Source organism: Macaca mulatta, chromosome 1 (genome assembly GCF_049350105.2).
Source record: "Macaca mulatta isolate MMU2019108-1 chromosome 1, T2T-MMU8v2.0, whole genome shotgun sequence".
In the NCBI taxonomy this organism is placed as follows: Eukaryota; Metazoa; Chordata; class Mammalia; order Primates; family Cercopithecidae; genus Macaca; species Macaca mulatta.
In genome coordinates, this window is record NC_133406.1 from 42,266,186 (window position 1) to 42,283,040 (window position 16,855).

The following is a 16,855-nucleotide window of genomic DNA, read 5'->3' on the forward strand; positions in this document are numbered from 1 at the left end:
AGGTGAGATTATAGACAAGATGTAGGCCAGGTGAGGAAGTGAATACTCATTTGGGATTCTCCCTGGCCAGGTCCACACTGAGAATTTGAGTTTGTTGATGTCAGGGATCATGTCTACTATGTTCACTTGTTTCTCCACCACCCACTGCAGTGCCTGCTTATAAGAGGTGACCAGTCATTATTTTTTTGATGAATGAATCCACGGATAAATGAGCAACTGTGGACATGGCAAATACATACTGTCTTACATATAATTACAGAAAGAATGAATGTTTTGCTCAATGTTACCCACTGAAAATAAATTTAAGTTTGAACAGCAGTTCAGTTACATCAAGAGTAATTGCCCACTGCTGTATTATGAATGTGATCCAATTCCTGGAGACATAAGCATATGAATTATCAAAGCATAATTACACCTGACATTACATGGCTTCCCTGCAGATTCCTTCTGACAACAGAAAAGTAAAAGTTCCATGATACAGCAAGAGTGACCCACCTTTTCATTTCAGAGGGCTGTACCTCCCAACTCAAGTGTGACATCTGCTTAAAAGATGAAACCAGCCTCCTTCCAAAGAAATGACATCTGGTCGGCTCTTCAAGGATGAACATTTTATTGGAATATAGGCACTTGGCAGAGTAAATACATGGTTACAAAGTGTTTTAAGTTTATTTGCTTTATATAGTGACCAGAAAAGTCAATCCACGGTGTCGATTTTTTTTCTTGAAGTTGCAGACTTTAGAAGGCAAACCCTCAAACCCATCTCTTTATGGTAAAGTGTGAAGGCACATGTTGCCAACTGTTGCACCGAGTGAAACTATTATTATTAAGTCAGTGATGCCCTTCCCTTCTCCACATCAAAATTGCTATGAATCACATATCACTTAACCTTATTATAATGAACAAAAATCACTTTTGTCTTGGGGAATTGTGAAACCTTTTGAAATCACTAGCTCCGATATAGAAGACTACAAAACCAGAGTTGAGAATTTTTATAATAAAAAATGTAAAGCCAGAAAGCTTTTGTACAAGTTGGAATCTTACCCTGGTAGTCTGCAAAATCTTTTTGGAAAAGATTACTATGTGTAATGCAAAAAAAAAAAGTTTACTATGTGTAATGCAAGGCACTTGTGTCTCTGCTCAAAGCTACAAGGGAAAAAATGACAAACCCAATTTTTTTCAAGGAAAATATTTTTTCTTTGTGAAAGGTCAGTAGTAAAAGAACTAGTTTAAAGTCATGGAGTTTTTGCCAAAAACCATGTCTCGAGGTTTTATGCATTTCTAATGGCTTTGCCCATAGGAGAGATCCCCAGAGTGGCACACAGAGGCTTTTCATGCTGTTCATTTAGATCAGAATAACCTTGCTCCAATCTGGAAACCACTGAAATGACACATACAAGTCTGTATGAAAAGCAAAACAAACTCATAGTGATATGAAGTTATTCCATTCATCTTGTTAAAATGAAGACAGAGTATTTTAAATGCACTCTAGTTTCCTGTTCCATCTTCAAATTTAACAATTATCCTACTTATTCTAGAAAACTTTTTTTTTTTTTTTTTTTTTTGAGACAGGGTCTCATTTTGTTGCCCAAGCTGGAGTGCAGTGGTACAATCATAGTCACTGCAGCCTCAACTTCCCTCACTCGAACAATCCTGCCTCAACCACCCAAGTAGCTAGAACTGCAGGCACACACCATTATTATTTTCTGTAAGGATGAGATCTTGCTATGTTGCCCAGGCTTGTCTAGAACTCCTGGGCTCAAGTGACGCCCCCACCTCAGCCTCCCAAAGTGCTGGGATTATAGGTGTAAGCTACCGCATCCAGCCCAATAACTTGTCTTTAGTGAAATATGTACAGAAAATTCTTTGATTATATTCTGGAGTACATCCTGCCAAATAGTGCCCAGTCCTCCCTAACCTACATGATGAATAATTTAGGGCATTAATGTTCATCCATCCAATGCAGTGAAATGTACTCTCTTTTAGGGTTGAAAAAAATCTCTTAGCTTTCCAGGGGGTGCAAGAAGCCCTGCATGCAGCAAAGAAAGGAAGCCAGGAAGCTCCGGTGTGAGGTCCGCCTGGGCTGGGACTCCACACTACCGTCTCAGGGAGTCGGGCAGTCTTTGTGGGGCTGGGCACTGCCTCTTTGGCTTCCTGCCTTACTGGGCAGTGCATCTGGCCATCTGCCCCTTGGACTTTGGACTTTACTTAAGAGAAAACTCAACAAGGGCAGAAAGCCCAGTTCAAAACGTCTCTCTGCCTAACAGCAGGCCCCAATAGCCCCAGCACAGCAGTGTTCTGGGTGTCCAGTTCCCACATTTCCCGAGCAGCCTGATGCTTGCCAGGTCCTCTGCACCAGGGATATTAAAGTGACTCAAGGAGGCAGGAAGCCATTATTCAAGGCTGTGGGTTTCCAGCAGGAAGCACAGATGATGACTAAATCCTAGTTTCTGTCCTTTAAGAGAGGAGCCTCTTGGAGAGACAGGAAGTAAACCTAATTTCAACACACCATGCTAAATGCCAGGATATGAGTGAGCACCGAGGAAAGCAGAGACTGGGGGAGAAGTGGCCTTTACTTTCTTCACCTATGGTGGGATCCCTCAAAGACATGAGGATGTAAACACTCCAAGAAAAGTTGCAACAATTAAATATGATATTATACAGATACTGATTATTATTCATGTTTATGACCTAGAAATTCTTCATGGGAGGGCTGAAGAGGGTGATATTTTAATTTCTGGTTAAATGGTTGAACTGTGTGTGAAGCAAATGCTCTAAAGAACTGATATAAATTTACTTAATAGTGATGATCTAAACAAGTTCTCAACAAATATGTTGAGATCTGATATTAAAATTTGGGGAGGGGCCAGGTAGCTCACACCTGTAATCTCAGCACTTTGGAAGGTCGAGATGCGTGGATCACTTGGAGTCAGGAGTTTGAGACCAGCCTGGCCAACATGGTGAAAACCCATCTCTACCAAAAATACAAAAATTAGCCGGGAGTGGTGCCACACGGCTGTAATTCCAGCTATTTGGGAGGCTGAGAGAGGAGAATCTCCTGAATCCAGAAGGCAGAGGTTGCAGTGAGCCGAGATCACACCACCGCACTGCAGCCTCAGCGACAGAGTAACACTCCATCTCAAATAAAATAAAATAAAATAAAATAAAATAAAATAAAATAAAATAAAATAAAAAGTGGGGGAGGGAAACCAAGATGTAATACCTGGGACTGGAGATTTTAAGAAATGATCTGGTATTTTTCTGAAGGAGAAAAGAACAACTCCTTTTAATCTTTTGGAAGTAAGTCTCTTCCACTTTCAACATTAATGGTTATAGGTCACCATCCGATAAGAAGATGTGTTTTGTCTATTTCCATTAAAATGTAAGTTCTAAGAGGAAGGAACAAAGTTATTTTTCAACATGGTATCTCCAGTGCTTGGTATATAACAGAGACTCAGTTAGCTTGCTGAATGACCAAACTAATGATTTCAGCTTTTGGTAACATCTTTGGAACTTGAGGGCATACATCTTGGCTTTTGTCTTTATTTATTCATTCATTTTGTGCCCTTCTGGGAATGAACTAGGACTGTTTCAATGGAAAGAGAAGAAAAAATGCTGTCATAGTTTGAAAATTGGCATATTTTTTCTGGGAATGAACTAGGACTGTTTCAATGGAAAGAGAAAAAAAAATGCTGTCATAGTTTGAAAATTGGCATATGTTTTCTTCCAGATTAAATTCCCTTGGACCTTTTAATTTATGCTAGAACGAGCACCTTATCTTTTCTTTTTTTTTTTTTTTTATTACTAAGTCCAACACAGTGCATGGCATGCAGTAACTGTTCAAATAATATTTGTTTAATTGATGGGCTTTAAGCTCGATAACTTAGCTAAGCCCTTTGCACAGTCTAAGCCTAATTTGGAATGCTTTCAGGCTTACCCAGGCTGATAAAATTTTCTTGCCTCATCTGAATTTCCTGAAAATGTGATTAATTAATAAGAATAATCAAGATTAATTAATAAGAAATCGATAGCAGGATGGGTAACAGGCCCAGACAGTCCCACAGATCACACCTTCCGCCCTCCATTTCCGCTTAGCTTCTCCTGAACCTATTGGGCGTGATTGCCTCTGTGGGGCTACAGCCAGCAGGGGTGACTGTTCATGATCTACCCTCTCTTGCAGCCTGACTGTGAACAAATGCTGAGTCCTTAAGAGATGGTGAAGTAGGCATAGTAGATAGTAAAGCTAGACTTACAGTATACATTTACATTCTCAAACAAAATTAAAAAGCCTTAAAGTGCATAAGAAGATTGTATCACTGAAAAGTAAAGAGTATATTCAAAACTGTCATTCTACTGTTTTCTCCGTCTTCCCTGCAATACTATTCCCTCCTCAGACATCCTCAGCTCCCTCTCACCCCAAGTACGCCATTGCCTTTGTAATTCTTATTAAAATACTAAAGCAAAAATTCATGGTAGAACAATTCATTTCCACAAAGGTTTGCCTCAGTTGCTCATGCCCTGTGTGCATTTCCTCTGGTTTTATTATTCAAATTCAGAAAATACTTAAACATTTTTTGGTAACAGCTTACATGCAACCCCTAAGTGTACCCCTAAAACCCTTTGGCTTTGTTCAGAGAAAGACTTTAGCCAAATTGTCCCTTTCACTCCTCTGAGGGCAGCTCTGGGGAACTCTCCTGAGCACCTTCTCCTTCCTTCACATCATCTTTGTGTGACAGCAGGACATCCGTGTTTGGAGCATCCTCCACCACCCACTGACACTCATGAACATGGGCTACCTTGATCTCCTCTGCATTCACACTGGCTGTGACCTGGGCCACGCTGCTTTGCCCTCCCATCTCTTCCTGTTCCTCAGAAACCTGGCTCTCACTGAGGCAGACGGGGTCAGAACCTAAAGGGCAGCCCTCTTGCTGTGAGGCCTCCCCGTCCTCGGTGCCCTTGCCTCCTCTTCCTTCATGGGCAGCGAGTGTGCAGGCCTCTCCTGGGAGCTCCCCCTCCATGGGCCCCAGGGGCTCCTCGGTGAGGCCTCCACTGGCTTGTGGAGAGGCTGGGCTGCCTACCTCTGGAAATCCCCCCAACTCCTCCCCACGGGCCTCGGGACAGGGAGGCTGGGCCTCCCTCTCACTGACTTTACTTCCTTCACAGTTGTCCAGATGGGTGGCAGCTGCCTGACTGGGCTCTTTTTCCTCTTCTTCTTCATTTTCTTGGGGAATGTGACTCTCCCCGTTTGTATCTTCTTCTATCGCTGGAGCAGAGTCCACTGATACTTCCACAGACGCTGTCAGCAACTTTCTGAGCTCCTTCAAAGAACCTGAGGCAGTGATGGGTTCTGGCTCTTCCTGGGCGGGTTCTTCACCCTCAAGGGGCCCTCCAAGCTCCAGCTCTGATGAACGTGTGCCCGGGAGTCCTGCCGTGTCCTCTGCCGCCACAGGACTCACCACGAGGTCATCCACTCTTGAAATAATCACTTGCTCAGTCCCACCCGGGGGTAGGCTTGGCCCAGGGAGAGAAAGGCTTTCTCCTTTGGCCAATGAGCTAGGGACCTCAGGCTGCTTCTCTTCCTCCGACTCCTGGAATACTTCGTTACTGAGGGTCTCACTACCCGGAACTCCTGGCAGAATGGCAGAAGCTCTCCTGGCAGGGCTGGCCTGGTTTGACCCTATGAGGGGCTTTAGATCTGTTAAGCTGGACACACTTTCACTGGGCAAGGCCATGTTATCTTCAAATAAGTTGTGTTTCTTCAGGATAGCGGCTTCCTTTATCACTGAGAGGTATCAGAAAACAAAACATGATATTAACAGTCTGCCCTGGTCAGCCTGGATTTTCTGATTTTATTGAGAAGCCAAAGTCCTCTCTCAGTCTCTCTGGCTATCCAAATTTCTCTATTTCAAGAGCCAGTTTACATCCAGGGAGCCTTCCCTGATGACCAAAGACCATAAACTCTTTCCAAACTCTGAGCCTCCATAGCATTCATTCATTCATTCATTCACTTATTCAAACAGCAAACATTTGCAGGGCATTTAACATGGGACAAGCCCTGGGAATGCAGAGATGAATAAACTATAGCCTTTGTTTTCAAGACACTCAGGGTCTGCAAGAGCATCACCTGTATCCTTCAGGGAGGCCCCAGCACATTTTATTAGCTGCTAAGATGGCTGGCTTCAGTTTGTCCACCTGGACTGAAATCCTCTAGGGCAGGGGCAGGCCTTACACTTCTCTGCTTTACCTTGCAGTACAGTCCTAAATGTGTAATAGGTACTCGGTACTGCACATGCAGAGGAGAGGGCCGAAATGAAGATCCGTGTGCATCTAGCTCAGTTTCAAAGGCCACCAGAGGGGCAAATATAATAAGAACAACAACAGCAGGTGACATTTTTGACCACGGGCCTCCTACTTATGGCAGTGCAGGGGCTCTAGTGCCCAAAAATATCACATCCCAGGGCTGCCATTCATATCAAAGACAGTATATATTTGTGTATTCAGCATAACTTTTCAGCAGCTAGCTGCAGAGTTTCCTTCTCTAACAAAATCAATATATGGTGACAATTTTCTAACAGAGAACAATAAAGTGTCTGGAGGAAAGGAGTCTTTTTCTCAATCACCCAAAGGTGCCCATGGTGGGCTGGCAGTGGCCTTGGCCGAGCCCTTCCTTTGTGTACACACTGTGCTGACATCTTCATATTCCTGACCTCATTGGATTCCCTAGAATTAGCTACCGGGACCTGGGCTTGTGCTTGGCCAGTTTTCATTGAGGAAGGTCTTTTGTGATACTTAAGACGTTCCCAAAGGAGATCAGATATGTTTCAGGCCCACGGTTTGATGGTGGCCCTCTCCAGCCTTTTTTTTGAGACCTAGTCTCACTCTGTCACCCAGGCTGGAGTGCAGTGACACAATCTCGGCTCACCGCAACCTCTGCCTCCTGGGTTCAATCGATTCTCCTACCTCACCTCTGGAGTAGCTGGGATTACAGGCATGCACCATCACGCTCAGCCAAATTTTAAATATTTTTAGTAGAGATGGGGTTTCACCGTGTTGGCCAGGCTGGTCTCAAACTCCTGACCTCAAGGGATCTGCCTGCCCCAGCCTCCCAAAGTGCTGGGATTACAGGCGTGAGCCACCATGCCTGGCCCTCCAGCATATTTTTAACAAGTTTTCCTATCCACAATCCAATCCCAGGCAAGGGATTCCTGAGGATACCGTGTGCCAGGGTCCTACCGAGACTCGCATGACACTGCGTCATCACCCTGCACCTTTTTCTGTCCGGCTGAGTGTAGGCTGGGCATGTGTTGAGAGAGCCATTAACAAGCCTTGCTGCTGCAATTGCCTGTTCTCAGCTTTGGTGAGTGGGGGGCAGGGGCAGTCATAAGCCTGTGCCTAAGAAAAGCCCTTTTCCCTTTGTTCTGTCTGGAATAGCAAGAGGAAGACAGCTCTTCATGAGAGACCCGAGATTTAATCTCACTAAGGCTCAACTTTCTCATCTGTAAAATGAAACTTAAAATTCTCATCTCACAGTATTCATATTTTTGTATTAAAAAGGGAAAATAATAAAGTGCCAGCTTAGTGTGTGCTTAATCATAACGCTCAATGAAGGTTAGTATCCTTCCTTCTTTCCTTCCCTCTCCTCACTGTCTCCCCACCTCACCAATGTCCATTTCCTCTTCTCTTTTCCTCCAGACTGGCCTTACAGAATCCTGTTTCAGGGACGCTTCCCTCTACGGAGAGTCCCTGCAGCACCAGGTAACCTTCCTTACCTTTCAGAGTTTCATCAAGCAGGATCTGATGTAAAATCTCCTCATAGACATTTTCAACGTGAATCATATTGGTATGATCTGCAAAGATGAACTGCTCATATTTCTGAAGCTCCTGGAGAGCAAGAGATAAGAAGATAAAGATGAAAAGGCATGAGATGCCTGTTCTTAGAGGAGATACAGAAAGGACGATTCCCACTCATGATTCCTTTCTTGGAGGGCATGAGAGAAGGACAATGTTGGCCCAGGGGCAAATTACTCAATTCAACAATATTTTACTGGGTTCCCTTCAATTCAATTCATTGTCTAGGCACCATGCCTGACCTCAACACATCTATTACTGTCCATGATAAGGTGCAGAACTCACTCAGCCATTGGTGATTCCTTTCCCTTTCCTTGTACTGGCCATGCATTTTATGCACTTCATGGGGGAAGACAGCAGTGATTTTTTTTTAAATCGTCTCAAGGCCTCATTAGTAGGTTTGGAGCCTCCTTTTTTTCCCTCATCACTAAGATGTTTCCTTCTTCCTTTTTTAAACAAATTACAACAGCACTTTACCAAGGTACGTTATATATAATAAAATGTACAGATAAGTACAGCTCAATGATTTTAAATATGTAAATATTACCTACGTAACCATAACCCAGATCAAGAAGGAGAATGTTTCCATCATCCCCAAAGTTCCCCCACTCCCCTTTCCAGTCTGTACCCCTCAAGATATGAGCACTGATTTTATACCTATCGTGATAGATTGGCTTTTGCTTGTTCTTGAACTTTATAGAAATGAAATCATAATTATTTTGCGTTTGTTTTTGAGATTCATCTATGTTGCTACATCTATCAGTAGCTCATTCCTTTTTATTAAGTAGTATTAATTATATGGATAAACAAAAATTGTTTATCTGCACTCACATTGATGAAAATTGAGATTGTTTTTCAATTTTCAACTATAAATATAATTGCTGTGAACATTCTTGTACATATATTTTTTTTGTGGATTTAAGGGCTTGTTCATGTTGGGCATATGCCTAAAAGTGAAGTTGTTGGGTCATAGGGTAGATGTACGCTTAACTTTATTAGAATGGGGCCACTTTGGGGGTTGGGAGAATCTCTAGTCAAGGGCTCTTCAGAAACATTTCTTTCTCTTCAACTGGCCCTGACATTCATTGATTCCTTCTAGGATAGCCCAGGCATGGTGCCACCCTTAACTCTCCCTCTTTTCCAAGGGTTTCCAAATGGCTTGCCCTTTATCAGCATGAGGACAGGGCAGGGATCAAAATGTACCAAATTATATCCCAGTGATTAACTCGGTAATCCTTGCACCTGGTGGTGCTGGGGGACGGCTTCCCACATGTGGCTCTTAGAAAATCAGGGACTTATCATGGGATTTGTGGTCTCTTGCCTGGAAGGACAGTATTTACAGCAGGTGATCAGAAGCACCACCTCAGACAACTCTCAGTGCTAGGACTTTGGGGCACTGTAGCCCAGATCACAGTGGGTAATAATGGGTTCCTTTACACCAAACCAAGAAGAAAGGCAAAGGATTGAAGAGACATGAGCTTCAATGACCCCTAGAGGGTCTAGAGGCAGGACTGTTGCACAGATTTGAGAAAAGCATTGCCCAGGAGACTGGAGACTGCCCTGGACTAGACATGGGACCTTGGTGAGCCACATCACTGCTCTGTGCCTCTGTCTCTTCCTCTGCTAAACGAGAGGAACAGACTCATGCCTGCAGTACCCTTTCATCCTTCCCATGTGGTCTCCCATTCCTATTCCCCTGATTGTCATTCATCCCTCAGGACTGGGTGAAAGCATGACTCTGGAAGTCCTTCCTGGCTGCAGAAGCAGAGTTTGGCACTTTCATTGGAACTCTTCCCCATGAGGCAACTGCTGTGTTCCTCACATGGCGTCCTGTTTGCCTGTCTCCCACTCTCTACCATGAACTCCAGAACTGCAGGGATGCTGGCCTGGCATAATGCCTAGATCATATGTGATACACATCTAATACCTATTTGCTGACTCAATAAACAGTAGACCTTTAAATTTTCAACCAGCTAAATAATTCTGTGGGAAGGAGAACTTTCTATGGACATGTACACTGTCATGAAGTGACCAACTTTACAAAACAGGTCTTCTATATTGAATTGGTTGAACTGGGCCATAGGTTTACTTCCCTCGGCCAATTAATTTAATATCCCTGAAGGTAGGTGTTGGGGAGTCAGAATCATTTTTTCACAGTTCCTCAGACAATTCTAATACATAGCTCTGGCTGAGGTTGAGTACCACAGATCTAGGAAGCTGCTACTTATAGAGCCAAGGGAAATGCACTTTAGCAAAATAAAGACTCCTTCTAGGAAGCAGATAATCCCCTCATTCATCTATTCTGCAAATCCAGATTTTTAAAAAGCTCTTAAAGCTGATATAATATCCTCCATTACCAAAAACTCTGGGTCACGGGCTCTTTTGAAATCAATGCCTCCTGATTAAAAAATTACAAGAGCCTCTTACAGATTGGGCACAGCACACTCTGTTGATGCTTAGAAAGAGGGATGAGAAGGAGAACCTCCTTACCTTTCTCCTGAAATAAGGCGGATTTGAGGCCCCCAAACTGCCTTTGCGATTGAAAAAAAAAAAAAATCTAAGCAGAACATCTGTGTGCAAACCCACCTAGCAGTGGACACCATCATCATTTGGCTGCTGAACTGTTCTGCCATGTAAGGTCAAGGGTCAATCCCTTGGCTTAATCAAATCCTTTCCTATTAAAGAACCATGCCCCAGAAATAAATGCCAAATACATCTAATATGCTGATGATGATCTGAAGAAAAACAACACTTACAGACTATAAAAATGACCAAAGAAATGTCTGCAGTAAAATAACTCATGCAAAGGATTTTAATGTTCCAGTGCTTGGAGACTCTTTGAGCTGCCAAAAACCTCTTTATCATTTGCTCCAAGAGGGAGTAGGCCTTGTTCCAGGTTAATAGATCATTTTTGAAATGCAGAAGTAGTAATAATAATAGTGGTAGCAGTACTTGATACAATTTCCTGAGTGCCTATCATGTTACAGGGAAGTGTGAACCGGGTTCACACTCTGGTGGTCACCATGTCTGTGGCCCTGGCTCAGTGGCTTAACCACTCAGGTTTCCTCATTTGTACCACGAGGATATAAATAATACCTCCTCGCAGAGCTGTTTTCAGTCTCTGCTGGCCCATTGCTCTGCTCTACAGATGAAGTCACACCCTGGTAATCATGGCTGTCACTGGATGCTCAATGTTTGTAGAGGTTTTAAGTGGTTCCACTGATTTCACTAAACAACATTGCTGGGTTTAACAGAACAAATATCCTGTAATCATGTGAGCTAAGCTCTTTTTTGGATGCAATGGTCAAGTTTCAGAGGACATGTTGGACCTATGAGTCATACTATAATGAGGAACACCCGGTATCCTTAGGTATTCTATGTCAACCCCTAGTTTGGCTCAAATTCAGATCACTGCCCTTTGAGATTTTGTCTAGCCCAGGGGTCAGCATATCTGGCTAGCATCTTGTTTTTGCAAATAAAGTCTGTTTATATATAGTCAATGGCTGTTTGTGTGCTACAACAGCAGAGCTGAATAGTTGCAACAGAAATAGTGCAGTCCACGAAGCTTAAAAGATTTACTATCTGACCATTTACAAAAATGTCTGCCAATCCCTCCCTGGTCTAGTCTGCTGTTTGCCAGTACACATCACAAAAGAACTTGTTTGAACTTCAGAGGTAAGAAGAGCAAGCTCTTTAGGGTAACTCATCCCCTTACTGGTTTGCATGTGGACGCCAGTGCCTTCTGCACGGTGGGAAGTGTGATTTGAACTAGTGCCTCTTGAAATATCTTCTTTCGGATGGTGCTGCTGTCATAATCATATTGCTGTCAATAAAGAAACATATGTTAAATAGTAACAGTACAATCTGTTGACTTATGCTTGCGCAAAAAACTCAGCCACCCACTTCACCTCTCTTTTCCCCCTAATGTCTGAGAACTCTTGGATTTCCAAGGCCTCAGAGATCTTTCCATGTAATCTCCTCACACTGCAGGCACAGTTTATAACTGATAATGATCCATCTCACTCTTACCTTTTACAGATATGGAAACTGAGGCAAGATCAAAACAGAGTGGTGACTTCTGCATTATAAAGAAGTTGGGGATAGAATTGGGGGGTGAGTTTGTACTTTATTACTCCTGTCCCAGGTAGGTCCTTGATCATCTATTACTCCACATCCTCAAAGCAGGGTCAGTGGGTTGTAATGATTTCCACAAGGGAAGAGAAGGCCTGGCTAGTGGCTCCATAAACACTGTGACGTGTTAACCAAAGAAGTTCAGTATCCAGCACAAGAAAGATGATGATTCTCTCTGTTCTGCATTGGACATCCCAACATGGAGACCAGGATTTAATCTTAGATCTCACTTCAAGGGGATCACAGATAAATCAGAGTACAGTCATAGGCAGTGAGAAGAATGGTCAGGCCAAGTGAAGAACAGTTAAAGAGACCAAGGTGTTTATACTGGAGATAACAACTTAGGGCAAGTTATAACTTATTCAAACAACCAAAGGCTGCCACATGGAAGAAGGTTATGAATGAAGTGGGTAGAACTGGAATGACCAGTGGTGAGAACTTTGGTCTAACATAAGAAAGCATGTTCTTGCTGTCAAGAACTCAAATGGGCTATCCTGAGAGGCAAAAAGCATCCTGCCAGTGCAGGTGTCGGAGCATGAGTGGGATCGCCCCTTGAGGGAACCTGCTGAACACTGAACATGAAGTTGAACTAAAGGCACTCAAAATCTCTTTCAAACTTGAGGTCCTATTATTTGAACACCTTTCTACATTTTTTCTTCCTTTCTTTCTGTATGCTAAAGCATTTGACACTGACACTATCTTTTTTTTTACTTCCATTGCAATTTCATTATTATGTATGTTACCATGATCAGTATCATTTTTAATATCAGTGAATTGGTTGCTAGAGTTTCCTCTTGCCTATGAAGCATCAAGATCAAGTCCGAAATTCAGAGACCACCCTTAGGCTCTGTGGGACTTTGATCTTCTGTTCCAAGGCACTGTTTAGGATAACTAGAAGGCAGTAAAAAAAAATCATTTAAAAAAAAATCAGTGTATGATCGTTTATCCTTAAACTCACCATTGACCAGCTTGTTGAGCTTAATTAAGTCACATTAGCTTTTACAGAATCAGTTCCTCATCTGTACAATGGGGGCATATTCCAGTTAATGCACAAGTTCTTGTAGGGATCAAGTAAAAGCCTTTAAAATATAACATATGCGCAAGCTCCTATTATTAAAGCTATTTTAATATACACTTACACTGAAGTACATTTAAAACAATTTCATATGGTAGGTTTCTTTTCCTTGGAGTATTTCCTTTGCCATGAGGTTTTGATTTTTCAATAAAATATTTGCCAGTTTAATGGATGTTACCATATTTGTAACCTCTTTGAAGAAAGAGGCTGGGCCTTGCCTATTTTTACATCCCACACAATACTTATGGTGGACAGCCAATAAATGTTTGTCGAGTTCTATCTCTATGAAAGCTGGGACACAGGGCCTCTGGCTGTGGGTAATGGTACTGAGGACTAGCAGTGGTCACTAGATGGCAGAAGAGGCATGGAAGTCACACTGGAGAAACCGCAGCAGATTGACAAGTCACTGGACTTCGGAGAGGAAGGAGTGGGGAAAGATTAGAGCGAAGGAGAGAACATGGTATTTTCCACTTCACAAAAGAAACAGGGGTCACGTTCTCATTTTATGCTTCCCACAAACAAGAGAACGGTCTTACCTTTAAGACTCGGAGCTTAACCTTCTCAATAGCAACTGCAGTTTTGGAGGCCTCTCCTTGGAGATGTGGGGAAAGCAACTGCTCAAAAGTGAACACTGCATTCTCCATTAGCTAGAAAGCAGAAGTGACACAGAAACAGACAACAGTCAGAGGCTGGGGTCACCAACCACAGGCTGGCTAAGTGGGCTTGGAGAGTAGGGGCCATCAGAGATGAGTCCCCTCGGCTGTTACTCTGGGGGTGACCCACAGCAACATCACCCCATCACCAAGGCTGTGAAACAAATGGTCACGTGGCCACAGTGGGAGCAGGAAGAAGTTGGAAAACCCAAGGCCATGGGACTGAGCAAGCGTTCTGTCATCTCCTGTGGGTACTCCTCTTCTATTCTTTGATACCTGCAGCCACTGATTAAGGGATGAGGCTGGAGCCTTCTTCAACTAGTTTTTGGCTGCACCTCCACTTTTAAGTGGATGTAAAGCACTCCGCAGCATATCTCTCCCTCTCTCTGCAGTGCTGGGAAGGCAGGAAGGGTCAGGGATGGGTGGGGACAGTGGCTGACATGCTCATGGCTCAGAAAGCAGAAGTAGTTCAGGTATCTTATTCTCTGCACCTTTGCCTGTGTTCCCGTCACCAGGGTCCAATATTACGAAAGAGACTTCTGCTAAACTGTTGCCCAATTTTGTTCCTTCTTCCTCTTTCATCCCTCACAACTCAAGGGTTAGCTAAAATGTATCACTTAATCCTGTCCATAACTTTTATGAAAAAAAAAAAAAATGCTCCTTTCTTCCCCAAGCCCGTGATCCCAAAGCATCCAATATATACTTTTTTTTTTTTTTTTTTTTTTGAGACACAGTTTCGTTTTGTCACACAGGCTGGAGTACAGTGGCACACTCTTGGTTCACTGCAACATCTGCCTCCAGGGTTCAAGCGAGTCTCATGCTTCAGTGTCCACATAGCTGGGACTACAGGTGTGCACCACCATGCCCAGCTAATTTTTTTGTATTTTTAGTAAAGACAGGATTTCGCCATGTTGGCCAGGCTGGTCTTAAACTCCTGACTTCAAGTGATCCACCGCCTTGGCCTCCCAAAATGCTGAGATTACAGGCGTGAGCCACCGTGCCTGGCCATAATATACACCTTTATCATACCTTCAATGCTGTAGTGAATTTATCTAAGAATTTGTCTCACTCAAGCTCCCTGAAGTGGGATCTGGTACAGTGTCTGGCCCACAGTAATCTCTCCTCAGAATATCTTTGTGAAATGGCATGGTGTCCTTTAGAGTGTTGATGACCACACCCCTTGTTCATTCAAGAAACACCATAATATGGAAGGAGTTTGTGCTATTCATTCCTGTTACTGGGGAAAAGGTTCCTTATGAAAAAAAAAAAAGAAACCTGTCAAGCAGACTCAAGAAATTCAAATATGAAGCTATGATTGATTGATTGATTGGTTTGCTCTTAATTACATTACGGAATTAATTTAAGCCAGTGGTTCTCAATCCTGGCTGCATATTAGAAGCAGCTGGAATCAGGGTAGGGACGTTCTATCAAAAAGTAGCCATATAGGCTGGGTGTGGTGGCTCATGCCTGTAATCCCAGCACTTCAGGAGGCTGAGGTGGGCAGATCACTTGAAGTCAAGAGTTTTGAGACCAGCCTGGCCAACACAGTAAAACCCCATCTCTACTAAAAATACAAAAATTAGCCAGGCATGTTGGCACATGCCTGTAGTCCCAGCTACTCAGGAAGCTGAAGCAAGACAATCACTTGAACCTGGGAGGCAAAGGTTGCATGCAGTGAGCCAAGATTGTGCCACTGCACTCCAGCCTGGACATCAGTATTTCCCCCAGGTGATTCCAATGTGTAGCCAAGGTTAAAGCACTGATTTGACAAATCGAGTAGTTATCAATTAATGCTACTTTATTTTTCTGAGCTATATCTTGTCTATGATGTTCACCCACATGGAAGGAAGATGAAGCCAGTGGAGGGACTGAACATGTCCTCCCCCAACATGATGGTTAAAGAGATGCGACGCATTTCCCTCAGCTACACCAGCAGCCAGTCTCACTGGTCAGCACCCATTTCTCTGCTCTCTCTTCACCCTCCTCTACCAGGGATGCCCCTGCCACACCCACCTCCTGCATGTAGTTCTGTGTCCTCTGAACCACCAGATCGACGTGGGGGAATCTGAAGCGGCTCTTGAGATCCTGCAGGCGCTCGTGAAGCAGGTTGACTTTAGTATAACAAGGTTCCATCTTCACGGAATGCAGCGGAAGATTCATAAGCCGGTCTAGATGCTGCATTTTGGTGAAGTGAAACATTAAACACCCTCAGATTGAGGAGTGGTCTTGCATACATATTGCATATTACATACATTCTAAACAATCAAATGCATGTTAAAGTGAATCACTACTCAGATCCCTACATCTGTGACACCTTCAACTGTCTTATTTTCCTCCTTCAGTGGGTTCCTAGGGTAGCTGTAATGGTAGGACAGAAACCAGCAGAAACACCAACTGGATGACAGGAAGACCCAGGGGTGCACCCAGGGGGACTCCAGTCTTTGTAAGCTGTTGATGGATTCCAAGCTCCCACTTCCAGAGCCCAAGAACCAGGCAGGTAGGCTCTGACAAATGGTTGCTGCTAGGCCCCCAGGCTTCCAAAATCTTCTTTAGTGAGTGACACTCCTCTCAAAAAAACCCCAGGGAGGTCGGGATGCTCCCTGGACTCCCGGACTTTGGAAGGGAAGCCAGAGTTTCTCGCAATTCTATGAGGCTCTGCCAGGGCCCCCAGGGCTTCCCTCTGCTATAGGTTGCTTCAGGTGCTAAGGGATGGGAAGTGGAGAGGCAGAGCCCTGAACTGGGAGAGGTATCCAGTTTGAAGAACTGGCGTCCCTCCTACTCTAGTTTGCGCTCAATCAATGAGGTCATTGGGCTTCCAGCATCAGACCTCACCTGCTAAAGCCCTAAAGTGTTATCAACAAATGTTGTTGCAACAGAATGCATTCTGTTTTCCAAGCTTATTTTAAAATCATTTTTTAAAGGGGATACTGGAGGTTTAAAATAAACAGGGGAATGGGTGGAGCAGAAGAAGGCAGAAAGAAAGGTTCCGAAAATGGAGGGTCTAGACGGAACGGGGGAATGAGGCAGGGTACATATGAATAATATAGGATGCACTGTCTGACTTTCAGCTTACGCAGAAGAGATAATCTAGATTTCTAGGTTTCTCTAAACAGGAATTTTAAAAGGGCCCAGTCTCATTATGCTTTAAAGG

General features: G+C 43.6%; 1 protein-coding gene across 1 annotated transcript in view; it reads right to left on the reverse strand.

Moving 5' to 3' along the window:
- Positions 1–593: 593 nt before the first annotated feature.
- The window catches only part of NIBAN1 (niban apoptosis regulator 1), a 173,098-nt gene continuing 156,836 nt past the window's right edge, over positions 594–16,855 (reverse strand). The window contains exons 10-14 of the mRNA XM_015121955.3: positions 15,718–15,879; positions 13,588–13,698; positions 11,561–11,668; positions 7,767–7,878; positions 594–5,779 (exon numbers count right to left, since the gene is read on the reverse strand). Coding sequence (XP_014977441.3) covers positions 4,659–5,779; positions 7,767–7,878; positions 11,561–11,668; positions 13,588–13,698; positions 15,718–15,879 — 1,614 coding nt within the window. The 3' untranslated portion in view covers positions 594–4,658. The remainder of the gene's footprint in view (positions 5,780–7,766; positions 7,879–11,560; positions 11,669–13,587; positions 13,699–15,717; positions 15,880–16,855) is intronic.